The sequence below is a fragment of the Hermetia illucens genome, chromosome 1 (assembly GCF_905115235.1).
Source record: "Hermetia illucens chromosome 1, iHerIll2.2.curated.20191125, whole genome shotgun sequence".
NCBI lineage: Eukaryota > Metazoa > Arthropoda > Insecta > Diptera > Stratiomyidae > Hermetia > Hermetia illucens.
The window spans coordinates 189,167,709-189,195,688 of NC_051849.1; the positions used below are offsets into that span (position 1 = coordinate 189,167,709).

General features: G+C 43.8%; 1 protein-coding gene across 1 annotated transcript; it reads left to right on the top strand.

The window, feature by feature from the left end:
- Window positions 1-148: 148 nt before the first annotated feature.
- Window positions 149-27,977, top strand: LOC119653194 (integral membrane protein 2A). The gene is made up of 4 exons (XM_038057757.1): window positions 149-453; window positions 11,141-11,442; window positions 26,379-26,797; window positions 26,861-27,977. The coding sequence occupies exons 1-4, from the start codon at window positions 355-357 to the stop codon at window positions 26,986-26,988; spliced, it is 948 nt and encodes a 315-aa protein (XP_037913685.1). The 5' UTR covers window positions 149-354; the 3' UTR covers window positions 26,989-27,977.
- The last annotated feature ends 3 nt before the right edge of the window (window positions 27,978-27,980 follow it).

The window sequence follows — 27,980 nt, forward strand, 5'->3', positions numbered from 1 at the left end:
TAATTTGTTATTTTGTAAAAAGAATCTCAAATAATTATTCACACTAATTTGAGTAACTTTTCTTTCGCAATGTACTTGACGGAAAAATTTAGGATACTCAGTTCGTGTACTAAATCCAAGCAGAGAAACAAAAACTTGCTGCCTACTTCATTCGACTTCAGTCACATATCAAAAGTCAATTGGGATCTGTATTGTTCTGCGCAAGAGTTCTTTTTTATCGGAGGCGGAAATACAAACATATTTTTAATTTGGTGCAAAAGAAAAACAGTGCGAAATTTTTGTGTTTAAAAGTAGCGTGTAAGAATCTTAAAGAACAAATATATAAGTTTTGTGAAGTGTTAACCAGGCGAGAAGATGACGATCATCACCAAACCATCAAACGATAAAAATGCCGAAAAGTTGGTGCTTCCTTTGTTTACCGATGGTGGACAAGGACATGCCACCGCACCGTCTGTAAGTTTTTCTCTACGTCCTTAATTTGCCTGACTGGCGGAAATAATTCGTAATTAATTGGAGGAAATAGCATTGCTCACACAATGGGCGCCTGTTATCAGTGCAAGCGAATTGTTTTCGTTCTTATGCAATTATAATGTTTCTGCGCTTTGGTTTTTTCCTTGGCGATATCCGCGGTGACGATCGACCCGATTGGAATGTATTGCGCACTTTAGCGGAAACGGTGGCCCTTCCGTCTTAGAAGAATCCAAGGTGGCGTGAGGTGGGGGTTTAGTGCTGGCGACTGTTCTGTGATCGGAAAGAAATCTCTTCGAGAAAGTGCTATTTTCGCGATAAGATACGCCTACATCGGCTGAAACGTCTACTGCAGCTAATATTGCACTTTGATTAGCGACAGCGCTGAAAATTCTTTGAGGGGTCAGCGGGAGTGCTCTCATCACCCAACTTATCCGGAAAGTGGGAATTCTACGAACAAACTCCTGACATTATTTTTCTATTCCTCCCTAAATTGCTTTTGCTTTATGAACACGCATAATTTCATATGAGTAAATACAGGGGAATCCACAAGCTTTGAATCTTCTCTTTCCGAATATGCCTCTGAGCGATATGAGTCTAGTTTTTAGTCATCAATTGCCTTTTAAGCTTTATCTTATTCATTTGTGGTTAAATATCGCGGCACAGCCCTAACTGCGTTATTAATAAAAGCATTTTCCACTTAAATGATCTGAGATTAGATTGTAGGATGCGAAACGAGCGCACTGGGGAAATTTCGTACCAAGCAAGTGTTCTGAGACACTTAATTTCATGATTAATTTCCTGCCCATGGTTGGTGTTTTGTCTCGCGACTTAATCAACATGTGTAGGCTATAATGGCGAAGTAGAATGACCCCGTGACTTGGCATTCTATTTATTCTGAAAGACGATAAAGGAAAACCAGGGGAAAGCCACTTCAGTGAATTTTTTCGCAATTTCATTTGTATAGGAAAGTTACAACTGTTGGCGAAGATCGAAAGTTTTTAGACTTCTCCAGATTGATGGAATCTTCACTCCGTACCCTTTTGGTGACGGACAGGACCATTTGATGAGAAACATCCCCACTTTTGTGGTCCACTGCCAAGCTTTGACATGCACATGGAATGATCCAGAAGGAAGGACATTGGGTGCCGTATGAGTTGAAACTGGTGGTCAAAAGTAGAATAGGTCCCAGAGCCAAACGTGGATTGGTATCCACGATGGAACATAAACCTGGGAAACGCCTGCGGAAGCAACACCAACAGCTCTACTACCAAAACCCTACCTCTACCGCTGGGAGCTCTTTGTTAACGAAAAGCTTTATACGGAGAAGGATGAAGGCGAGTCTCCCGGGACTAAAAACGTGACAAATTGTACCAACTGGTCCTCCAGGTTGGGGGTTGGGTAGGGCTGACAACCCTACACGGAAAAGAACTTGTTACGAAGCCACAACAGGTGCCTCGGGCTGGATGAATTTGACAACGACGAACCCGGCAACGAAAACGGAATAACAATTTGCGCTGCCAAGCAGCTAGCCGATACCCTGTCCTAATGTAGGGCTAATGTAATAGCATCGCAGGAGATGCGTTGAACAGGGACCGGTTCCCTGGAGAACAGTAGAACGAACCCTCGAAGCCTGTCCCGGATATGGTATCAAAATCATACTTGTTGGATTTTAATAGCCAAGTAGGGACGGAAACCGTATTTAGGCGATACGTTGGCTCCCATAGCTTACGTCCAAATACAAATGATAATGGACTGCGCATTATTCAATTAGTAGTGTCACACGAAATGGTTGTTGGAAGTACCTGGTTTGCGCGGAAAGCGGTCCACAAACATACATGGGCCTCTCCAGACTGGACCACTTTCAACCAAATTGACCACATGCTGATTGAACGCCACCACCTCTAAGCCTTGATGAATGTCAGAACATATAGGGGGGCCAATATAGATTCGGACCACTATCTCGTTGACATGGTACTTCACAACCACCTGAAGAACGTTACCATTGATGCGGTCATAGACAAAAAGTCCCAAAAAAAAGTCAGAACGGCTGATTCGACCATGAATGTAAGGTTGTAACAGAACGGAAGAATGCTGCATACCGAGTAATGTTGCATTCCCAAAGAACGCCGGCACGCGCAGAGATTTATTACGAACTCCGTCGAGCGGAGAAGCGATTTCACAGCCGGAAAAAGGAAGCCTGGGAGAACCAACAAGTCTGTGAACTTGAAAGTTACAAGGTGCACCCGCACCAGGCGCGGAAGTTTTACCAACAAGTCAGCAGGATGAAACCTTATACACCTCGATGCTCATCCTGCCGAGATAAAGAGGGAAATCTGATTTCCGACAGAATGGGCATATTGGAGCAATGGGCTGAGTACTTTGGTGAACTACTGAACAACCAGAACCTCGGCGAGTTGGAGGTCCCGCCAACTGAAGACGACGGACAAATACTGCCACCACCAAGCATAGAAGAAACAGTCCGTGCAACTCATCGACTTAAAAATCATAAGTCTCTAGGAGCCGATAGAATTACAGCCGAATTGGTTAAATATGGAGGCGACCAATTACATCAAGTAGTTCATCAACTTGTGCTCAAGGTTAGGGACAGCGATTCAATGCTTGACCACTTGACCAAAGAGGCAGTATCTATCTCATACATAAAAAGGAGGATATCACACAGTGTAGCAATTATAGAGATATTACGTTGCTGACTACCATCTACAGGGTGCGGCAGCATAACTTCCTTTTTTCAAAACTCAATAAAAACTATTGTATGCATCGGAAAATATTTATTTATTTTTTATAATGTAGGTACATGTCTAAAGTTTTTATTTACATTGTTTTGAAGATCAAATCTGTTAGGTGACGTCCCCCATTCTCCATACATTGCGTAAACCGATTTCTGGCGTTTGTCATGACTCCTGTTAGCATAGCAGGTGTTATGTTGGCAATTTCTTCTTGAATGTTGGTCTTCAAATCTTGTAGGGTTCTTGGACGGTTCACATTAACACGGGATTTCAAAAAACCCCATAGAAAAAAATCACAAGGGGACAGATCGGGAGAGCGTGCCGGCCATTCCAAATCGCCTCTAATTGAGATAAGGCGCTCTGGAAAGTGTTCCCTCAAAACAGCCATCGATGCTCTTGAAGTGTGTGCTGTTGCACCGTCTTGTTGGGACCAAGTGTCCCCCAAATTCAAATTTTCTAGCCGTGGGAAAAAAAAATTCTGTAGCATGTTTACATACCGGTCCGAATTCACTGTCACTGTAACCTCATTTTCCTCAAAAAACCAGGGACCAATAATTCCAGCTGAGGAAATTGCACACCACACTGTGACTTTGGGTGAATGCAAAGGCTTTTGATGCAATTCTCGAGGGTTGGTGTCAGCCCAGTAGCGCATGTTTTGTTTGTTAACCGACCCACACAAATGAAAATGGGCTTCATCGCTAAAAAAACAATAGCACCCTCGGGAACAACATCAAGAAGAAGCTCACACGCGTTCATCCGAGAATTGAAGTCACTTTCTGAAAGTTCCTGCACTATCGCCATCTTATAGGGATGAAAATGAAGATCATCACGAAGAATTCTTCTCACAGAACGATCGGATAGTTCAAGAGCAGATGCGTGTTTGCTCGCAGAACGCCGTGGCGATCGTAACATTGACGTTCTCACTGCTTCAATGTTCTCAGGTGATCTAACGGGCCGAGGGACTCCAGTTCTTCCTTTTGTCGCACTTGCAGTTTGTCTGAATGTAGTGACCCATGTAACAATTGATTTGCGGTCTGGGACGGGAGCCAACGGGGCTAAATTAAAGCGATTCCGAAATGCACGCTGTGTTGCAATAACCGAACATCCGCTTGAAAAGTAAACCTCAACGGCAAAGGCACGCTCCTCACACTGCCGCACCCTGTATAAGGTATTCTCCTCTACCATGCTAGGCCGGATAGCCCCATATGCCCAGAACATCATTGGCCTATACCAAAGAGACTTCATTCAAGGCAAATCAGCAACAGATCTGATTTTCGCTCTATGGCAAGCGATGGAAAAATTGTTGAAATGTGAACATCAGTTGCACCATCTTATCATCGACTTTAAAACCGCCTATGATAGCATAGCAAGTGTAAAACTGGCCATGAGAGAGTTCGGTAACCCGACGAAAATAATGAGACTGACTAGGATGACCCCGGCCAATGTGCGAGGCTAGATAAAAGCAGCCAAATCACTCTCGAGATCATTCAGCATCATAACGGTCTAAGACGGGGTGATGCCCTATCATGCGTCCTATTTTACCTGGCCCTGGAGAAAGTGATTCGCGATACAGACGTAAATGCGAGAGGCACCATCATCTTCAAGTCCACCCAGTTACTGGCCTACACTGACGGTATTGACATTAAGAGAAGAACAACCCGAGTTGATAGTCTACCTTCATCTAGATCGAGCAAGTGGCGCGAGATGAAGGCAAGACGAAGTACATGGTGACAATGTCAGCGCCAAAAACTAAAGAACAAACAACATCGAATCGACGATGAAATCCGCACACGGTTGGCTGGCAACAGAGCCTATTTCAGCTTACAAAATCTGTTCCGCTCGAAACGTCTCACCATAGGGTCAAAGCTCTGACTGCACAAGACTATGATCTTGCCAGTCTTTGTGTATTCCTCAGAGACCTGGTTTCTTAGCAAAAAATTGCTTGAACTCTGGCCGCGTTCGAGAGAAGACTCCTACGAAGCCGAATTCCGTAGCCTACGTAACGACGAAATCTATGAGTGATACCATGACCGACCGGTTGTGGATAAAATCCGACTCAATAGGTTATGGTGGGCGGGTCACTTAATCTGTATGGATGATGATTCAATCCGGAAAGTCTATAAATCTATAATATCTATGGTAGAAAAAGAAGATGAGGCAGACCCTGCCTGAGATGGAGCGATGGCGTAGGTCAGAACGCCAGACAGCTTTTAGGGATATCGAATTGGTGGACCTCGGCGTAAAACCGGGATGCCTGGGAGTTCCCTATTAAGGCAGGCCTAGACCGGATACCGGTTGTTGTGCCGTTAATGATGATGATGAGTTGAAACTGCTTACTAGGTAGCAATGAAAAGGTTTCTTGCATCGTATCGTGACTGGTGAAAAGAAATGGAGCTTGTACGATAACCCTAACCGTAGAAAGTCGCGGATAAAGCTTGGCAAACCAAAATCGTTACAAAAACTTCAATTGATGTGTTTGAGACAAGCATTGGCGAAAAACGACCGCAATTTGAGCAGAAACATGATAAAGTTATTCTTCTTCTAATAATGCTCGGCTAATGTTGCCAAACCGGTAATCGGTACTTAGGAACGCTCAAATGGGAAGTTCTATCCCACCCGCCATACTCGCCTGCCATCACTTCGTCCGACTATTACCTTATCAGATTGTAATGAAGAAGGCAGATCAGCACTTCATATCGTATGACGATGTAAAAAAATGGTTCAATTTATGGATTGCATCCAAAGATGACAAGTTCTATTGCAAAAGAATCCCTGAGCTGCCGAAAGATGGGCAAACATTTTCCAAAAAACTCTGGTTTTTAATTCACACTCCTAACATTTTCTAATTTCCAAGCGTTTTTAATAATGATAAAAACGAGGTCCGTGATCACATTTCAAAGAAATTCCATATAAGGTTAATTATCATCATCATCAACGGCGCAATAACCGGTATTCAGTCTAGGTCTGTCTTAGGATGAATGTGCGGAGGATTCTTTTCTCGAACGCGGTCAAGAGTTCGCAATTTTTCTTGCTAAGAACCCAAGTCTCCGACGAATACGCGAGGACTGGCAAGACCATTGTCTTGTACAGTAAGAGCGTTGACCCTATGGTGAGACGTTTCGAGCGGAACATTTTTTGTAAGCTGAAATAGGCTCTGTTGGCAGTCACCAACTGTGTGCGGATTTTATCGTCGTAGTTGTTATTGGTTGTGATTTTCGAACCTAGATAAGAAAAATTGTCAATATCAATATCAAAGCTGTGTTCTCCCATATTTATTGTTCTTGTTTGATCAGTGCGATTTGAAGTTGTCGCTTCTTTGTCGCTGACGTTGCCCCCATGTACTTTGTCTTGCCTTCATTAATTTGCAGCCGTTGGTCTCATGCCGCTTGCCCGATCTGGATGAAGGCAGAGTCTACATCTCGGATTGCGCTTTAAGCGACCAAGCCTTCCGTTCTTCGCGTCCTCCTTGCGCGCTCCGCTTTTTCAAGTTCCTCATGTATTCTTTTGATTGCGGTACACCAGTTTCCCTCCGACTTCAACATTTCCACGACGATGTTCTGCGGGCTTAGTTTGGTTTTCAGGGAGTCTTCCAGACTCCTCCTCTCTGAGAAAAAACGTGAACATAGAATGCTTCGGGCCCTCAGGTATGCAACCACATGCAGGACAAAAGGGAGAATCATCCAGCCTGAATTGGTGCAGATATTTCCTGTAACCACCATGTCTTGAGAGGAATTGCGTCAGATGGTAGTTAATTGCGCCGTGTCGTCGCTGGATCCACTCCTCAATACGTGGCATCAAAGTGTGGGCCCAGCGACCCCTTTGCGAGTGGTCCCACCGTTGCTGCCACTTCCCCAGCGTCTCTCGCCTTGCCGTCTTTGGGTATTTTGCATTCTTTTCAGGAGGATTCATTTTCCTTTTCTCGTACAGGCAGCGTATCTTACTCGCCAGAATGTCTATCGGGATCATTTCCGCAATAACACACGCTACGTCGCCTGATATTGTTCTGAAGGTGCTGCACCCCCTTAGGGCCACTAAGCGATAAATCATATTTACCCTCCTCCGATCACTCTCACACGCTAGTGCTTCCTCCCAAACTGGTGCTGCGTATAATAGTGTGGAGCGAACCACTCCGGCCACAAATAATCTGCGACTGTATCTTGGGCCTCAAATGTTAGGCATCATTCGCGCTAATGATACGCTGGTATTTGCCGCTTTCTCACAGGCATAGTCCAGGTGTCGCGACGACAACCACAGCTAGATCTTCCACATGAGAGAAGCCAACACTGAGTCCTGTGGTACTCCTACGATGACGGTGTACTGCTTGGATTCATCATACGTATCGTACCAGAGTGTCCTCTCCGAAAGGTAACTGTCGAGGAGCTTAGGCAAACAACTAGAGACACCCGTTTTAGCACTTTTTAGACGACATCATGTCTCGAGCCAGCAGCGTCGATCGTTGAGTGGGCTTCTTGAAATCCAAATTGTCGCTCCGATAGTCCATCCTTATATTCAATGATAGGGAGTAGTCTATTGTAGATGACCCTTTCAGGCATCTTTCCTACGGTGGCGATGGGGCAAATCGGTCGGTATGATGATGAGTGTCCTGGGTGCTTATTCGGCTTCGGGAGCAAAACTAGTTTTTGCCTCTTCCACCGGTCGGGGAAAACTCCTTCTATCATGCATGTTTCAAAAATGCTGATAAACCAGTCGGGTCTAGTCTTAACAACGAGTTTAAGATCTCTATCGGGAACGGCATCCAGACCGGGTGTTTTGTTATCACCAATTCTCCAGCAAATTTCCGCAAGTCCCTCCTCAGGTACCGCAGCGATGGTGTAGATATCCAATGTTTGCTTGTGTTGTTTGCGCTCCCCTTTATCCGGGGGGAAGAACGCCATCATGATATCGAGCAGAAGATGCGGGCACGGTAGCTGTGGTGTTCGCCATTTCATCTTCTTCATAATCATCCTGTACGATGTTCCCCAGGGCCTTTGGCCTGATTTTGTGCAAAGTTCTTTGAAGCATTCTCACTTGCTGGTCCGTATAGCCTGCTTAAGCCTACCTCGAAGGTTCATATATACATAATTTGTTCTACCTTTTCTGTAGCCGCACCACCGGTATTTTGGTCTTCCAAAAGCATCTCTATGAATGCATCCTCTTCAAATTTTTTTCACGGACCAACCCTGGTTTCCAGCTCCGCGGGAACGCACATCGCCGCATGGCCCATATTCGATCTGAAGGAAAATTGGCTGGTGGTCGCTGTGAATATAATGCTCACTGACAAACCATGCCATTCTCCTCGTGCCGACAGTTGACGCCCTCTTTCTCCTTGCAAAGCATACATTCAGGCTCAGCTTTGCACTCCCTGAACGTATGACCTTCTCCCCCACATTTTCTGTAATTTTTTGACCTGTCACAGTCACCGGTGCATTTCGCCGCTATGTGGCCAAATTCCAGGCATCTACAGCAGCAGTTGAAGGACACCTGCTCCCTGAGTCGGCAAACGACCCAACTTATTTTTACTTTACCAGCCGTCAGCAGTTTGAACGCTGCTTCAGCTGGTAAACTTATAGTTGCCGTTTGCGTGCCTCCGTATGTCTTCCGCAGTCCCCTGATTGCGGAATCTTGCAGGCCAAGTGGTCCGAATTGCTTTTCTAAGGCGTCGCGGATATTCTCCTTGGTCGTGATTTCATCTGTCTGTCTGTCTTTCGCACGCATTATTTTCGGAGATGTGTGGCGCGGCAGGATTCGCAGCATTCGAAATTTATTTCCTGACCTACGCGCATGCAAATGATCAAAGTTCACTTAAAGAAATTCTATTAAAATGATTCATGTTCACAATGTTTGGCTTAATAATTCTCATAGGAATTAACTGTAAAGAAAGTTAAAGTTACACCGATTCACACCAAATTTGGTGGAAAGGTGGGAACTGTGAACGCTCACGCATACAGTGAGTTACATCCTTTTACGTCGAATTTAAGGGGGTTCCGCTTATATGCAAAAGGGGGGTGTACATTTTTTTTTCACCAAATATAGTCATGTGGGGTATCAAATGAAAGGTCTCGGTTAGTACTTTCCAAAGCTGCTTAGTTTTGATATTTGTTGGAAACGCGTAGATTTCGGGGGGTCGAAAGTGATCATTTATTTAACGGGGCTATTCTCAGAAACTGCCCAACCGAAAAATCTTAAGTTCATCCACGAACATTTTGCAGCGATGCAGGCTATAATGTAGAACTTGATCCGACCTTGGCGGAAATCGCACTATTACCAACAAAGTTATAATGGGTCAAAGTTGTCATTTCTTTGAAAATTCAAGATTTTGAATGTCAATATCCCCCGAAAGTGAATATTCTCACGTAATACAATATATGCGTATATTACGTGTTAAGTGCTAATGGGACAAATTCACACTCAAATGTCTTTATAAAAGAAATACACAAAACCTTTCATACCTGAAGTGTCCAGATTCCGGTTTCCCGACTTGTTTTAACGTAAAAAGGATACGTGATATTAGATGCCTACAAATGTATGTATGATGTTAAAAGCAATGAAAGCATGCCTTTCTGCTATTCTGTTGTTTCGAGTTTTGTTTTTAGATCTGAGTATTTCCCTTCCTAACGCATTAGAGCACTTTCATAAAACGTGCCTGTATCTGATAAACGAATCAAATAACAAAATTTGTTTATAGAGCATAAAATCTACGATAAAAATTAGCAAGTTCATACATAGTGATATTTAACACTTATTATTTCTTTGTGAAGAAAATTGAATTTGTGCCAATTAGAAAATAAATCGATTTCAAGATATTCATTCACATCGCATTCAGACGCAGAAAATTGGACAAAAATCACACGCATTTTCACCAAATATCTAGGAACGTGGAAGAGTTCAAAAGAGATTGTAGGGGATCGATGTTTCAAAATTTCGCATAGATTTTCTTTCCTTCTTTCTAGCACGTATGAACGTGCTTCATTCAGAAAATTCCGAATAATTACTTCTGTTGCTCCTTCAAACCCCTTGAAATATCACTATAAGCCAGGCTCCTTCGCGTGGACATAACAAGGCAATTAGTCGTCGTTTGCCCAAATAGCATCCATCATTAGTCAAGGCATTTGTCGAGCACTATGCGTCCTTCCCATAAATAAATGAGGTTGGGAAAGCTCTGCTTGCTTGCCTGTTGTAAACAAAGAACAATAAACAGTACATGGCGGGTAATGCCCGGTAATTGTCTAATATTGGATGTGTGGTTGGCACTTGGAATGGATTCGTCACAGACACCATGTTTACAGCCTCTTGCTCGTTGATTGCTCAATAGCAGCAAGTTATAACTACAATTATCATGACTTGAAATTTTCTCTGTCAAGTCGTATTTAATGAGTGATAAAATTCTTTCTGAAAGGGGAAGAAATGTCTTAGGCAATAATATCTCAACATTTACACAAGTAATGAATGCTCGCCCAACCAATGTAGGGCTCCACATTGATTAACTTGTGCCCTTGTAAGTAATTAATTTTCTGCTTCATTTTCGACGCCCTCATTCAATTTAATTTCTTTTTAGAAAATGATTGAGAGTGTTATACAAATTAATGTTTGTTTGTTTGATGGAGCAGTTTTCAGTCCGTCAAATTCATAATCTTACAATTAATTTTGCGCCCTTATTCGATTGTTTTTAAATATTCTAAATGCATTGATGCAAAAGTACATATGTAATGCAATTCGTCATGGAAAAACAGATTTGCTTTGCAGTTGCTATCGCGTATTTCTCTTTCACGACTTTCCTTATCTCAATTAGTCATAATTCCATGGCGTTTTCCCTCTATTTGAAAAGATGCAAATGTTAATCGCAATTTGTATTTGCGTTCGCTTGAAATCTAAAAATAAACTAAAAGATGATTCTATTTTTTCCGAAAATGGTTTACTTGCAGCTCTCAATGATAGACGATGTGGATACAACGAGCGCCATACCGCGTCAACGAAAATCATCGGCAACGACAATTTTCCTATTTTTGTCCGCGTTAGCTGTTATGTGCATGGGAATACTTGGCGGAATCGCTATCTATCGATTGTATGTACCCTCTCAGGCCGAGAGGATGCGTTTCCATGGATATTGCGGTGTCCCATATGATAGCCAAGCTGTGAATGATGCAGAAATGCTTCGTGTCAATAACAATCTTCGCACTGGTGCAAACAACTATCCGCTGGGCTTAGAGGATTTCAATATGTACAGGTGGGTGATGAGAAGCGTAAAGATGTAGTTAATTTAAGAAGTAGTCACATTTTAATTTTTGCGCTTACATTAATTTTTTGTTCTATTGAGATGATGATCATTTTAGTTTAGTTTACTGGCGGGAGCCGCAGCTCCAAGCACTCATGCCATTGTACTATCCTCGTAAATTGCCTATTCAATGGTTTCCCGCCTACAGTGTTCGCAAGCTTTAGCGAATCTGAGAACATTCTCCAGAGGCAGAGAGTGTGCAGATTCTTCATTGAAGAAAACCTTGCCAAGGTGTCTTCGTCTGAGATCTGAGGATGCCGGGCAGCTGCATAACAAGTGCAGGGCCGTCTCCTTCTCCTCCTCACATTGGCTGCTCATGGCCGAAACCACTACCCCAATCTTTTCCATATGGTAATTTTGGGAGCAGTGTCCCGTTAAAAGCCCTACTAGGGTTTTCATGTCCCACTTCTCAAGGGAGAACAAAAATGCCGCTCTAGTGGCCCTAGGCTCTTTCACAAGGATTTTCGCCTGCCGACAAGAGTCCAAATTTCTTCACTCGGCTGCGTGAATCCTTGCAATTTCACCCTTCAGAGTAGACTTGACAGTAGATGGTCGGATACCAAGAGCTGGTTCTGGACCCATCTTTGTGGATCCAGACCCTCGGCGAGCCAGTCTGTCAGCCTCCTCATTACCGGCGATGTTAGAGTGCCCCGACACCCACATCAGGAATGTCTCGTTCAGTCGGCCAAGTTTCAGCAGCACCTGATGACAACTCCACACCAACTGGCTTGATATGCCGTTGCCATTTAGTGCTGATAATGCCGCCCGACTGTCGGAACAGATTCGAATGGTGCGACCCCTCCACTTTTGTCGCAGATATTCTTCTGCTGTTAATGAAATGGCATATATCTCCGCCTGGAATATGATCGTTATTTTTTCGAGAGGTCGGGCCAGTTCTATAATCGGATTCTCGGAGAACACCCCTGCGCCCGATCGATCCTCCATGACTGATCCGTTGGTGAAGATTATTAGGTCTGTAATCTGAAAAGACTCATGACTATTTGTCGACCATTTTTCTCTTTCGGTGATTACGACAGTGTATGTCTTTGCAAGACGAATCTGGAAACCATAAGATCGGTCGGCATCAGGGCTACCGGATGTTTTTCGAAGAATTTCCAGATAGACGCATGACCGTGTGATTGGCCGCATTTCCACGCCCCAATAGTATCGAGCCTATGTGCGTCGTTGGTTGCTTTCCGTTTCACCTCCAAGTGAACGGGGTGTAAATTTAGGATAGCTTCAAGTGTCGCAGTTGGCGTAGTACTCATTGCTCCAGTTATACTTAGGCAACCTAGTATCTGAATCTGCGTTAGCAGCTTCCTGCTGTTAGCAAAGTTCAGTCTTGGCCACCAGACGATGCATGCATACATCAAAATGGGTTTTATTATGGATGTATACATCGAGTATATTCGTTTGGGTGAAAGTCCCCAGGTCTTACCTATCGCATTCTTACAGCACCAGAGCAATCTGCAAGATTTCTGATATTATTCCTGGATATGATGCTTCCATTTGGAGTAACTTGGAGTCGAAATGTACTCTTAAGTACTTGACTGTTTGTGCCAGCTGGATTTCCGCCCCTGCTAAGGTGGGTAACATGTAGCTGCCCCACCTGGCGTTCCTAGTGAACATAACTAGTCCAGTCTTCCTAGCGCTCACCGTGAGTCCATTGCGGAGGCACCAGCTGTAGTTTTCATGCAGAGTTGCATTCAAGCGGACACATACTGTGTCCGCAAACTTGCCGGTAATTATTACAGTTAGGTCGTCCGCAAATGCTTGCGCGAAGACGTTTTTTTGTCCTCCAGGAGCCACAGCAGGGTATCCATTACCAAGAGCCATAACAGTGGAGAGAGAACCCCTCTCTGTGGGCAGCCCCTGAGACATCCTGCTTCAATAAACTTCTGGCCGACCGATATGTGGATTTTTCTCCACTCTAGCATGTGAAGGATCCAACTGATTAGCAGCAGTTCGATTGCATGCTGTCTTGCCGCATGACAAATTGTCGCGAATGAGGCATAATTGAAGGCATCTTCGATGTCCATGAATGCGCCTAAGGCGTATTCTTTTTCGGTAGGCCTGTTCTTTCTGGTAGGCGTGTTGCCTTTGGTGAAGTGGCCACTTAGGAATGTGCGTATCCCTTATGAACCGATCTACTGGTCTTTCTAGTCTTTTGGGTGTTCCTGGTTCGGGAATGGATAACACCTTCACATCACGCCATTTAATTGGAATATAAGCGTGTGCTAGACATCCGCGATATATATTCCGAATATGTAGACCCAGGGTATCCATTTCCTCTATTACTAGCGCAAGAATGATGCCATCCGGACCTGTAGACTTGTATCTATGGAACGAGTTAACTGCCCATTTTACTCGCTCCAGTGATACTACTTTGCATGCCAGATTCCAGTCTCTCGGTTGAGGGCTGTATGCGTCTGTTGGCCCCGAGATTAGATTTTAGATCCCGTTCTTTAAACGTAAATAACCCAGTTTCTGGCTACGTTCCTTGACCAGAATCTGCTTCAACTTTGAGGTTGCCTGATGACCATTACCAATCATTATATGCATGTTAGGCTTCTTCAAAGAGGTCACTTGATATTCAGTAATGAATCATTCTGGACAAGAGGAATGCAAGAGAAATGAAGACTAGCACCGTGACGTAAGATTTTGGAATTTTTTATGTATGTCATACTGTGTCAAAAACGTCACCATACTAGGAAGTTAGTATACAATTTATTTGCTGAGTGAGGCGGTAATTATTCATATCTACTCATGAGCAATAAAAAGTTATTTTTACTTTTGATTTTTGTTGTGGAAGGAATAAAATATCATTTTAATCCAGCTGATTAAAGCTGCAGATTTTAAATGGAAGTTAGATGCAAAATCACCACGGGAAGGAAATTCATACTTGATCCAAAGTATGAGTTGTCATTTATTTATTGGAAGATTTCGAAATGCTGCTTGACTTATGGGATGTTGTAGATGAATAATTTCATTCGGTCAGCTATTCATGGTTTATCTATGGTATTTTTCTGTACTACCAGGGATACAAGGTGAAATCCGCTGTTTTTTACCAAGAAAAATACGTTTTTTTTTTATAGGAACCAAAGAAAACTTATTCAAAATGCTGGCTCTTGCTATCTACACATTTTTTCCACCTCTCGGTTAATTTATGGATACCATGCCAATCAAATTGATCTTTCTTTAAACCACGCCAACAAGCCATTTGCGGACGTTCGCGTAAAAATCGGAGTGTTGCCCAGCGAGCGAGTGGCCCATCGATAGAAACAAATGTTAGTCGGATGGGGCCTGGTGTGGTGAATAAGCTCCAGTTGAGCGTTTCTAAGTAATTTCGAACTTTTTTCGACGTGTGTGCCGGAGCATTATCATGGAGGAAAATTGGCTTTTCATGTCTTTGTTGATTTTCCGGCCGTTTTTCACTCAGAGCACGATGCAATTTGATGAGTTGTTGGTGATAACGGTAGGCATCAACAGTTTCACCAGGATTCAACAGTTCATAGTAGACAATACGCCGCTGATCCCACCAAACGCACAGCATCGTCTTCCGTCCGAAGCGATTTGATCCTGTAGGAGATGTCGCTGGTTGGCCGGCATTAATCTACAATTTTGTTCGTTTAGGATTCTCAAAATAAATCCATTTTTTGTCGCCAGTCACAATCCGATGCAAAAACATCTTTTTTTTGTCTGTTTGTTTTGGCGCTGCTCCATCTACCTATCGTTCAATTTATGCGGCACCCATTTTCCGATCTTTTGAACCTTACCCATTTCACGTAGATGTTTGAAAACGGCTTGTTGAGGGACAACTAATTGCTTGGCGAGCATTTTCTGCGTTTGAGTATCGTCCTCGTCCAAAAGAGCCTCCAATTAGTGGTTCTCAACTTTCCCGGGTTCATGCTCCTTTTCGTTCAGATCGAAATCGCCATCTTTGAAAAGACGGGACCAGTCTACTTTGTTTCCGATAGAGCCTTGTCGCCGTAAGTCTCCATAAGCATTCGATGCAATTCAGCGGCTGATTTCTTCAAAATCAAGCAAAAAAGCAGAGCCTCCCGCAAATGCTTCTTTCCGGGAACAAAACTGGACGTGATTATTAAAGAGAGAAAATATGTTTTTGCATGAAATTGCTCATGATATGCACTGACAATTGTGGATAAATGTCGAACTAAAAAAAAAAATATAGCGTGCTCATAGCAGCTTGATACGCTCATTGACGCCATCTGTGAGCAAACAGCGGATTTAAGCTTGTACACCTGGTACATGTAGAGCAAGCGGTTCTGTTAACTGAGATTACGTCAGGAGGAAGGAGAACTTCGAGGTCCGGTACGGATAATCGGCGGGAGTCGTCTAACTTGGTGACTGGGTCGGGCTCCTATAATGTACAGCACGGCATCGAAATCGCCAGTTGTGGAGCGGGAGGGTTGATGACTAGGCGCCACGACGTCCAGGGGCATTGCTCCGCCTACTGCAGTTGTTTCGCCGCAATCTGTGGTGGCCGCTTCAGCAGCGAAGTGGAGTGAGGAAATAAACCTCTTCATTATCCGCTCCTACTACGAAATAAAGGCTGCGGCGGGTACAACATCCCTTGTTGCACCAGAGATTCGTCGACTGTTTCCCGCAATTCACGCAAGTGAATGTGCAACGAATCACAGCCCAGTACCGCTTTATAACTCGCAGCGACGCAATCCCGGCCATCATTAGGGAGCGTGTTCGACTTGAAGTCATCGAGGAGACTGGTGACCGAAAGTCGATGGGAGCAGAGGCGGCAACAGTTTCAGTACTCGCCGAAGCACTCTTCTCCACCGTCCAACTGAGGTTTCCACTGATGTTCGAGACGAATTCCAAAGAGCGTGTATTGAATTCTCGGAAATGGATTCTTTGCATAGACCAGGCTCTACGCATCTCCGGCAAATCCGAGAATTTTATTTCAAATTAATGATGAAATTGTATCTCGACTGTGTGCTGATATGTTGTTGCTGCAAGTACAATCACTTGTGTATTGTGGTGCGGTTGTGGCTGTCAGATTGCACGGTCAGAAGATTCGCTTTCTCGTTATTGGTTTGAGTGACGTCTGGAACGTCGGCGGGACTCACTAAAGCAGGACATTGCTAGGCTGACTCAACTCAGCTCTGGTAATGCCAGAAGATGGGTGAAGAATAAAGTGCAGAGGGTTTACAAGAACTATGTCATCCCCAGTGAGACGGCCACACTAAAGCAGAAAGTTTCTGTTGTATGCAGTCGGTTACGACGGTATGACGAAAGTCGCTCCAGACGTGTCCAGAATGATCTCTCAACGAATCCTATCAGAGCGTCCACATAGTGCGCATAGTGCGAAAGAGTATTGGGGTGAACTCTGGGGATTACCCGCCTAGCATGCTGAGCTTGCTGAGTGGATCACCGCCGAAGGCATGATTTTTATGGATGTTACCGAACAGGAAGTTCGACAAGCCATAAACAGCTCGAAGAACTGGGGGGCCCAGGTCTGGATCAGGTGCAGAATTTCTGATATAAGAAATTGTCGGTTGGCACACAGCATAAACCAGGTCATGAGTCGGCCGGAGGAATTTCCACCCTTTCTCACTGCGAGGATACTTAAATAATCTGTAAGGGCATCATGGTTCTAGAGATTTGTAATCGTTGCGGCTATTATGTCATTGAAGAGATTATATGGCAGTTCCAGAGTGTGTAGCATAGAATTCGTGTTTTCAATATGCCAAAAGCCAGTAATGTGTTTATCAGAAGCTTTAGGAAAACCAACTGGACATCGAATCTTTTTTACTATATTTTTTGTTTTGTGTTAAAAAAGTCTTATCATTTAGGAGCAACCGATAAATGCGAATAAATTGATTCGGCATGTGGTTAACCAATTTCAACAAATTTTATATATTTTTATGAGTAATTCTAAGTAATATTACAATATAAAAAAATGCGAGTTCAGAAATTTCATTAAGATATCCATTTTTATTAAGAGGTGAGGTAAGGGAAATTTTCTAATCTAAAAGCGATGGGTTCCAGAAAGAGGTCAACAAAGGTTGAAGAAATGGTAATTGTGCTGAACAAAATAGGTAACTCAACAAGACATTAAACGTAAGCGCAATACACGCCGTTTTATAAAAATTATGTTTTCATAACGTCTCAGAATGTAGGTTACCTCAAGTAACTTGTACAAATGTGGAATTATCGCTTCATACCGCATTGTCTACGGCTAAATTTGAAGAAAATATAGTTTTCGATGCTCTACCTTAAAAAAGTCGACGGGAATGCTGATAACGACCTGCATAGAATTGAGTGATTTTTAAGATAAGAGGCATCCGATCGGCGCTCTCAGTCAGTGGTAGACTGCGCCATGAAAATGATCTCGTAAAATTGCAACCTGGTTACTGTGGAGCTCTATAATTGGTGGCTTTTCCGATGGATGCGCCAACGAATGTTTCAAATCTAAAATGTAAAGCCTGTCATCCACAACCTAGCAGTGAGTGTTAGCCACGCCTGTTGGAGTGAAAACACCATCCACGTACCGGCAAGTTGGACGGCATCATCAGTACAATACTGGCCGCAAAAGATATTGAGACGCAAATTTGAGATATTTTTGTGTTCGAGCATTCATAAATTGTTCACTGTCTAAATGTACGCACAAAAACGGATTTGTCCTATTTCCTTTCCGCCGGGATGGATGGCCGAATTGTTTTTCAATCGGTCGCGGGCCATTTGAACCGTCCGAACTGACAGGCCAGCCGGATTTCTCCCATGTTCCGGCTGTCGATCGACTGTGGACTGTTGAGTGTAACTGACCTGTCCTGATCGTGGATGGCTGTCTTAATGTTTGTCTTGTCGACTTCTTTGGATACGAATCAAGGACAATGAGTCTAGCCTTGAAGTTATGAGGATGAAGATGTTGCACTGGAAAAGTGGCATATTTCGATATGACCAGGTCCGAAATGGGGAAATAGCGATATGGCGTTGCACCTATTGTGGAGAAGTTGCGGGAAAAATATTTCCAATTATATGGTCATGTTATCGGTGCTGATGATAATCCTATCTAACACTGGCCTTTACATATGTATATTATGTCGTAATATAGAATATTTTTAAGGTTGAGACATACAACAAGCAATTGGGATCTTGCTGCGGACCTATCGTCTAAAAGAAGTCATTGAGATTTTCACTGTTGTTTGTACCCTTCGGAATTGTCTTGATGAAGGGCTTTCAAGCTTTAGTAATTCCCATCGCCATAAGGGTATAGGAAACATTCAGGAGTTTTATATGCCGCTACATGAATTAATAATTGGAGCTATTCGAACGTTCTTCATTGCAAAAGTTCTAACTGTGGGAAATTTAACAGTTTCCATCATATTATATCTTACTGCATGGATGGAGTCATGGTTTTTTGTAGAATATCAATACGTTTTAACATAACTTCATTGATGAATTCAACTTTAAATTTTCCTTGAACAATTGAACCAATTCTTCGCTACTTTTGTTTAATATAGTTTTGAGGGATTAAAGTTTGAATAGCCATGGCCAAATAAAGTAACGCGGTGCCAAATGGGATAAAGGCTAAAAAAGAGAAGGCCTACTAGAAATTTTCCACTTTCATGATCAAACTGTTGCCATCAATTTGACAATTGTTAGATTTTACTAAGTAAAAATTTCAATGCATGTCGCACTCAACTGTGAAACCAGAAACGGTTATGATGAATTGTTGCTAAAAACTTCTAGATGAGATATAACGTTAAAGACTCCAAATCATTTCACATTTGTGTTACGTCATGAAATTTAGGTGTTAATCGCTCGCCGGCCTCGTTGTTTCTTTTATAGCAAAGAATGAATAGCAACTCGATTATCGCTATCTTATATTGTCCAAAACATAGATTAGTGTGAATGCTGACGCAGGGCGATCTAAGTCCACTTACTGTTTCTTCTTATTGCATATATTGCGTATTCATGTAATATATACAAGAGAGACTCCACCATCCTAATCCAAAAACCCGATCTTGCTAGGAACATTACATTGCCTGTATTTTTATAAGCATTGTCAATGATTTCGTTTATATGAACTTAGCTCCTTTCCAGCTGCTACATTGGTCGTATTTCAAGAAATAGCGTGTTTTGCAATTGTGTTTACTTTTCTGTTATGGATCAAGTTTCCAATGCTTAGGTTTTGCTACATCTATTCAGCCCTTTAAACGTCCATTATCTACTTTCAATTTGCTGACTGTACAGCTGTCCAGCAATCTCGATTGAGCTATAAACTGAAGTGCATTGGATTTGCGTTCAAGGAAGTACGAATCAGAGATATGATGCACCTACACGTGTAGGCAATCAAAATGAGCATCTTTCGCGGATAGGGCTTAGTTCATGATCGTATTGAACCTTAGCGGACTGCTTTTGAAAATAGAGAGAATAGAAAACAAGTGTCATTGTGCAAATGTTAAAATGTTTGCGCTCCTCAGATCACCTAAAACTATGCATGTAAAAATATCTTTAATTTGTATTAATGTGGCTATAGCCAAAACGAGGATTATCATTTTCTATTGCAATGTAACAAAATGTGTGTCTGTAAGTTTTTTGTAGTTTTTTCAAATCCCATCGTTCACCCCTTTAAAAGCATTGTCGGTTCTACCAGGTGGGCTGAAAAGTTCGTGGGCTAGCACATAGATGGCGCTACTAGTATTCAATTCGAGAAGTGGCGGATGCAACACGTAATCGGCCATCAAATGGTAGTTCCTTTCAATGGTCAATCTGATTGCTCTTACGGTGTCGGTCAGTCGAAACCCAATTGGCGTTATGACAATTTCTGTGCTCGAACAATGTACCACCAATGACGAGGCAGTGGAAACTATAGAAATTCACCTCCCAACATTATTACCAAGACAGTGCTTCCCTATCACAATTCCGACCAAGGTGTTGTCAGAGCCCACTTTGGAATTTAGATCATCCATCACCATTACAATGTCACCTTTAGGAAACATTTTCAAAAGCATCCTTCTTTGTTAGTGCATAGCACTGTACAATTGTGTTGCTCTTTAACCTGGACCGGAATCTAGCAGTCGAAAGCCGACATCGGATTCGCGTCTTTTACCATTCGGCTTTCCAGAAGACGAAAACACATTGCGGCAAGAGGCGTTCTTTCCAGAGTTTCACCATCTTATTTCGCTTAGGCCTAAAATCTCCAGCTTTTATCGTTCGAATTTTCGCTTGCTTCGGAGAAAGCGAGAATTTCCGGGGACCGGAAGGCTCCTGAACAGAATCTTCTAGTGATCTCTTGGGGCTGTTTGTTCAGACGCACTTTCCGCGAGAAGGAATGTGAGTCAAAGCCTTGCTTGGTGGGTATGCAGCCGACCCAACCGTGCGAGACTACCAAATCATGTAATTAAAGTCTCCGGGTCTAGATGTCATAATGACAGTCTTGCTACAGAAGCAGCAGGAAAGGGTTGTGCCGTGGCTTGTTGAGATTTACCGGAGCTACATCTTTTTGGAATACGTACCAGTCTTGGAGACGCGAACGAGCGGTTTTCATGCCGCAAGCAGGCAGGTCCGGCCATGAGCCCGCGAAGGACTTTCGACCAATCAGCCTTTCGTGTTGAAGACCCTAGAGCGGATGGATGTCCACTTAAGGACGATTATTGAGAGAACGCCTTTTTCTAAGTCCCAACATGCGTACTTCAAAGGCAAATCAGAATCACAGAAACCGCTCTCCACGAGGTAATTGGCAGGGTTGAGCAGTGACTGCAGTACAAGCAGTATACTCAGAGCCAGAAGGCAAACTCCAAATATAAATTCAAGGAATTTTCTATTTTCGGCTTAAATTCTTATTTACTCTGCGGGTCCTCAGATAAGGGACCCAAGCCATTCATTCCGGCCGTTTTTCGCAGGGAAGTATTTAAAGCAATACACGATCTTGCACATTCAAGCATCAGGACGACGAACCGGTTAGTCACTGATAAAAATTTCTGGCCGAATTGAACAAGGACGTAAACTTTTGGGCCAGACAGTTCATCGCGTGCCAGAAGTGCAAGATCAACAAGCACGTTCGAAAGGAAGTAAGTGTATTTCCTAAGTCAACCAAGCGCTTCCAGACCATCCATCTCGATATAGTCGGCCCTTTGCGAGACTCGCGCGGATTCAAGTATTGCCTCACAATCATCGACAGCTTTACGTGGTGGCCTGAAGTAATACCTCTGTCTGACATTACGGCGCAATCATGTGCCGAGGCCCTTCGTCGAGGGTGGATTCCGCGTTTGGTGTTCCAGTCGTTATCATCCGTCGTAGTAGTGGTTCTTGCCTTTCGTCCTCTTCGGCTTCACGGCTAGCCCCGAGGAGTTGATGTATGGACAAAATCTGCGCGCCCCGCTGACCCTGTATTGGACATTAGAACAGTGTTAGGCGACTCAGTCACCTCGAGACGTGTTTATTTGGGTGGATGCTCCTCTGAGCAACCATCATACGAAGGCACCTTTGGAGTTCTGGAACGAGCCGAGCACTCGTTCAAGTTCGACGTCCGGGGCGGGCCCAAGAGACTGTCCTTGTCGAGGTTGAAGGCTTTCAATGAGTCGGCGGCCACTTCGAAAAAAACCTCAAAGCGTTAGATTCGCCCGGTTGTCTCCATTGGCGGGATCGCGCGGACGGTTTGCTTCGCTGAACCCGCGGGGCTTCAGCTAGCGGCGTAGTGATGTGGCCGCACATCAGAGGCGCGAACCTGAGCACCATCGCGAATTCCCCTCTGCCGCCGTACTGAACGGTCGTGGAAACAGTTGACGGCCTAGCAGGAGACCGAGGCGAGAGATGTCAGAATGACAGGAAGGAAAAAAGCGACTCTCGTGGAGATAGTCGTGGCAGAAGAAATAAACGTAAGAAATAAAAAAATGTTTTTTTTTAATGTGCATATTTGAGAAAAACTAATCCCAAAATGTAGTGTGCAGTGCCGTCAGACTACGTGAGTCCGGAATGGTGGACATTGAAGCCCTACGGCCATAGTAATATCCTAGGCGAGGTACATCTGTGAATCTGGGCATTCCCCACGGACTATGCCACACGGAAGCTGAACTGCACGAGAAACTTTGCTGTGGACTTTCAACCAGGGCAGAGTGAAGACCAGCGGAGTGTTGCAGGGCTACGAGACAGAATTGTTCACCAACGGATCAAAGGTGTGGAGTTGTGGCGAGGGTTTTCTCGAATATACATAGTGTATTCGATTCGTATTGTCTTTCAGGTTTCGCCAGTGTATTCCAAGCGAAAGTACTGGCGGTACTGGAAGCCTGTCGATGGCTGGGGCATGATCCGAGCACAAAGCATAGGTGAACCATTCTTTGGGAGAGCTGCTTTCCTTCGTAAATGCTATGGCCTGGCTCAGAATATCTGAATATCCTTGCCCTCATAACAACGGTCACGGTCTAAGGAGTTTGTGATACCTACTTACCTATCCGTGCGCACATTCCAGAAATGTAATGTGTTCGGCCTGAGATAGTCCCTATCGGAAGCATTGTTGACTTTTAGTTTCAGTACCGTTTGGAAATTTGTAGGTTACTATCCCACAAATTTCTATTGGATGGATTGAGTCTTTATCTTTTTCACAGCTTGTTGGCGTATTTTATTAGCTTACACAATTGCCATTAATGTGTGGCGCAGCAGGGCTAACAACATTCGAAATTCTCCTTTTTGCTAAGAAGGAACTTTATTTATTTTAATCCACTTTTGGGCTTCTTTCCGTAAATATATAATTATGTCGTTCAATTAAAGTTAACAAAGTGTTTCTCTCTTTTAATTTAATTGAAACTTCCTCTTGATTTCTCACTTTGTGAAATTTTCATCGTTGGATTTCCACTCTTTTGGCGAGTTATTTTTTTTTTGTGGTCTGCGCATCAAGCGTCCGCTTGGGGGTGCGTCGGTGGTGTTTCTGTTTCGATCGAGCGGGCTGAAATCGCTTTGGCTGCGTCGACTCCCGGAGGGCACATGGGCGGTCCTCGCGTGCGTCTCCGGTTCGTTGGAGGCGCTGGCAGCTGCGGTCGATAAGGTGCACGAGGTGCACGCGCGGCCAACCATAGCGGCCGTTCCGCAACCTTCTGATGAAGTTGGCGAGCTGAAGTGCGAGATGGCCGCGCTAGTGGCCAGTATGCCTGAACTGAGGGCGCCGCTGGACGCTCAGCGTTCGGGCGGCAGGTTGCGACGTCGCTCGCGGTCTACTGCTCGAAAAGGGCGATCGGGTAGCAGGTCGTCAGGACCGAAGCATTTGTTGGTACCATCGTAGATTCGGCGATAAAGCTACCAGATGTACGCTCCCGTGTAAATTAGCGCCTACCTAAAAACTAGGTCCGCGGTGGGTCTTGACGATGGACACTCAGAACGCGGCGCCACGTCGCCTACCAAATTTTGACCCCTCAGCAGGCGCAATTACTTCGTAGATACTGGTGTGGAGGTTTCGATTCTTCCTGTACCCCTGAAATTTGCGGCAGAAAATTCCCCCCGAATTAACACCTACGGGTATAGGCAAGTCGACGTGAGTCTTGCGTAGGACGTTTTCGTGGCGATTCATCCTGGCGAGCTTCCCGATACTAGGCGCAGACCTCTTGTGTCACTATGGGTTGCTAGAGAACTTGCAGAACAAGTCTCTTCTAGATCCCACGGCCAGACTTAATTCGTCGGGCCAAATTGCATCTCACCCAAATAACAATTTTTCCGTACTTTTAGAGGACATTACCGACTCCCGTGTTCGGACACTCCTCCAAAAGTTCAGTCACATTACTACCGAATATAGTCTCTCAAAACCAGTGAAGCACAATGTGCAGCACCACATTAACACCACTGGTCCCCCGATTTTCTCGAAGGTGCGTCCTCTACCACCCCAGAAGCTGGCTATTGCGCGGAAAGAATTTGAGCAACTTGTTCAACAGGGTATCATACACCTTCAAACAGCTGTTGGTATTTCCCACTTCATATGATCCCTAAGTCAAACGGCGAATGGCGCCTCTGTGGGGATTATAGTAGGCTAAATGCTCAGACTGTTCCAGACCGATATCCAATTCCACTCATCCACGACTTTCCGCATCATCTCGCAAATTGCCGCATTTTTTCGACCTTGGATTTAGCCAAGGCATATCACCAAATCCCTGCAGCTCCAGAAGATATCCCAAAGACGGCAATACATACACCCTTTGAACTCTTCGAGTTCACCCGAATGACTTTTGGGTTGTGCAATACGGCGCAAATCTTTCAAAGGTTCATTTATTCGGTCCTGCGAAACCTCGACTTCTGTTTCGTGTACTTGGATGATGTTTTTGTCGCTTTCTCCACTGAGTCTGAGCACTTAGCCCACCTCGAGTGCATTTTTCAATGTCTTCTTGAGGCAGGTTTAGTACTAAACGTCGAGAAATGCAAATTTCTTCAATCACAGGTGAGATTCCTCGGCCACTCCATTTCCCCTGAAGGAATACAGTCCGACCCAGACAAGGTGGAAGCTTCCCGCGTCCGAAAACAGTGAAGGAGTTGAGGAGGCTCTTGGGCATGCTTAACTTCTATCGTCGTTTCCTGCCCAAGGCCGCCCAACACCAGTCCATTTTGAACGCGTACTTGTCTAGCCCCAAAACATACGAGAGATTGTTTGGTCTGAAGAGGCTGTCCGCGTGTTTGATAAATCCCGCCAACAACTGGCTGACGCTACACTCTTGGCATTTCCTCTACAAGATGCACCCCTAGCGCAGGAGAGCCTCAAATTCAACTTCTGGCCCTCCATGAATAAGGATGTCAACTCCTGGGCTAGAGAGTGCATCGCATGCCAGAAGTGTAAAGTCAGCAGGCCTGTAAGAAAAGAAGTGGGCTTATTCCCCCGCATTACGCAGTTCCACACTATACACCTCGACACCGTAGGCCCTTTGCGAGACTCCCACGGTTTCAAGTATTGCCTTACAATCATCGACAGGGTTACGTAGTACCTCTGAAGGAAATTACGGCGCAATCTTGTGCCGAAGCCCTCTGTCGAGAGTTGATACCTCGCTTTGGCGTCCCTGCAGTGGTCATCATTGACCAGGGAATGCAATTTGAGTCCACCCTTTTCTCGGAGTTAGGCAAACTCCTGGGTTTCAAACGCCAGCGGACTACCGCATACCACCCGCAATCCAATGGGATGCCAGAAGCTGAAAGCCGCCATTATGGCACGCGACGATCCGTCCTGGACTCAAGTCTTGCCTCTTGTCCTACACGGCTTACGAACAACCCGCCGAGAGGAGTTTGCTGCCAGCGGAGCTGGTATACGGGGAGAATCCAAGGCTCCTAAGTGATCCCGTCTTCGACAAGAGATCGGGCCTCACAGAGTCGGGATTGCTGCGCCTGCTGAGGGGCAATCTTCGACGCATGAAAGCCACACCTCCTACCCGACACTCGTCCGCACTTGCCTGTGCGCCCAAAGAACTGGATACGTGCACGCACGTCCTAGTCAGGACGGATGCCGTCCGGAAGTCGCTGCAGCCTCCATATGAAGGCCCGTACCGTGTTCTCGAGCGGGGGGACATTTCTTCCAGCTCGAGATCGGAGGACACAAAAAGGCGGTTTCCTTATCTAGGTTGAAGCCTGCGTGCGCCCCAAAACAACATCGCGTTCGCTTCGCGGAATGTTGGGGAATGCAGTTCCGCGTTCAGTCGCTGAAACCCCTAGGTTTCATTTGGGGGCGGGTGATGTGGGGCAGCAGGGTTAACAACATTCGAAATTTATTTAGATAGACCATAAGCTATAAATTGATTATAAAGGTGGCAGCACATATAGCCACAAATTAAGCTGAAAATTTAAATCTCTTCTCACTTTTCGCTAGAGGCGCACAATAGCTTTGTTCTTCATTCACTTTTCATAATTTATTAGAACAACTCACAAAAAATTACACAATTTTTCAGAGATTTAGCTAGCATTCTTCAAGACGATCAAGTTAAGAACAGTTTCTTCCCCGAAGAATTTGAATTGGATCTGAGTGATGATGAAAGCTACTCGAAAATCAATGTCCCACTCTTCAAAGGAGGAAGACGAGGCCGTTTCATCCATGACTTCAAGATTAATCAAACTGGCATCATTGACGGTGATGCTGGGCGTTGCTTCATCATGCCGTTGGATAGAGAGACAGTTTTACCCCCAAAAAGTCTCTACGATTTGCTCATTAAGATGTGGGATGGATACTACAACATTGATACTGAACGGGTTCGCAAGAATTTCCGCGTGGTTTTACCTGAACTTCCTGACTTATCGAACGTGTCACCAAAGATTGCTAATGAATGTAAAAATATGAAGGTCTACTGGTTAGAGAAATTCACTTCGGGAGGTAAGTTTATTGTCTTATCATTGCTGCATTGATGATTTTAAAAATGAACTCTTTCTTTCTTAGTTTTCAAGCGAGATGCACATATCACCGACTCTGGTAAATTTGGTGGTTTTGCCGGCAAGCACATAGTCGAAGTTGATTTAGTCAACATCAACGAAGTTGATAACCTCGAGAAGGAATCTAAGAAGTAGAAGTGATAATAATTTCAAATAAATTTTTATTCTGGGGAGGAATGAAAAAAGATGATTGTAGCCAGCATCACAAAATGATATATTTTTTCTCTTTTTCTCTACATTGTTACTGTTTCAAAAGGCATCATATAATACAAATAACTAGTGCGTAAATGATACAAAATCTTAGTGAAAGATAATTAATCACCCACGAAATTATACTAGACTTGAAAATTTCTCTTTGATCTGTTTATTATTTTAAAGCTGAGGCGGATGACGATTTTGTTGTTCACTCTATGCTGGATCAGGCCATTGAATCTATTAGTATCCGTTGCATTGCATAATAGCCTTTCCTTTACAAACTTTAGCTGTTCTAAATTATTTTAACAATTTCATATCACTTTCTCAAGACCATTTTGGCAAGAGTGAAAAAACTGATATTTTTAGCGACATGTTTTAGCAAACATTGACAAAGGCAAGATTTGGTTTTTGAAATCACATCATCATGTTGCAAAGCAAGCAAACCAAAAATTAGTGAGTTGCGTTTAAATCATTCCTAAATAATAAACAATACAATAAATTCTACAATTACTTGTATAAGAAATACACAATGAAACTATTTTTATAGCCTTGAATGAAGGAAAATCGAAAAGATTTATCAATAAAAGGCTTAATTATAACGAGAAATTGTTTTTGTGCAAAATACGAAAGTATGCAATCGGATTTGATTTCAGTTAGTGGCATTTTAGTAAGTGATATGTGTTTAACAATATAAAATTGATCTAGGTTATATAGTGGACATATTTTTAAGGCAGCAACAATACCAATAATGAATTCTTTCCTTGACTAATTTTATAGAATGCAAAATAGATTCTGCACAGCTCAATCAGTTTATTGTGCTGATTATGGTTGTCGTTTATTTCGAGAGAACACAAAGAAATTTACAGCATTAGAAATGATTACTATTTTGTCATATGAGGAAAGAACAATAAATTTATCTGGAAATTTAATGC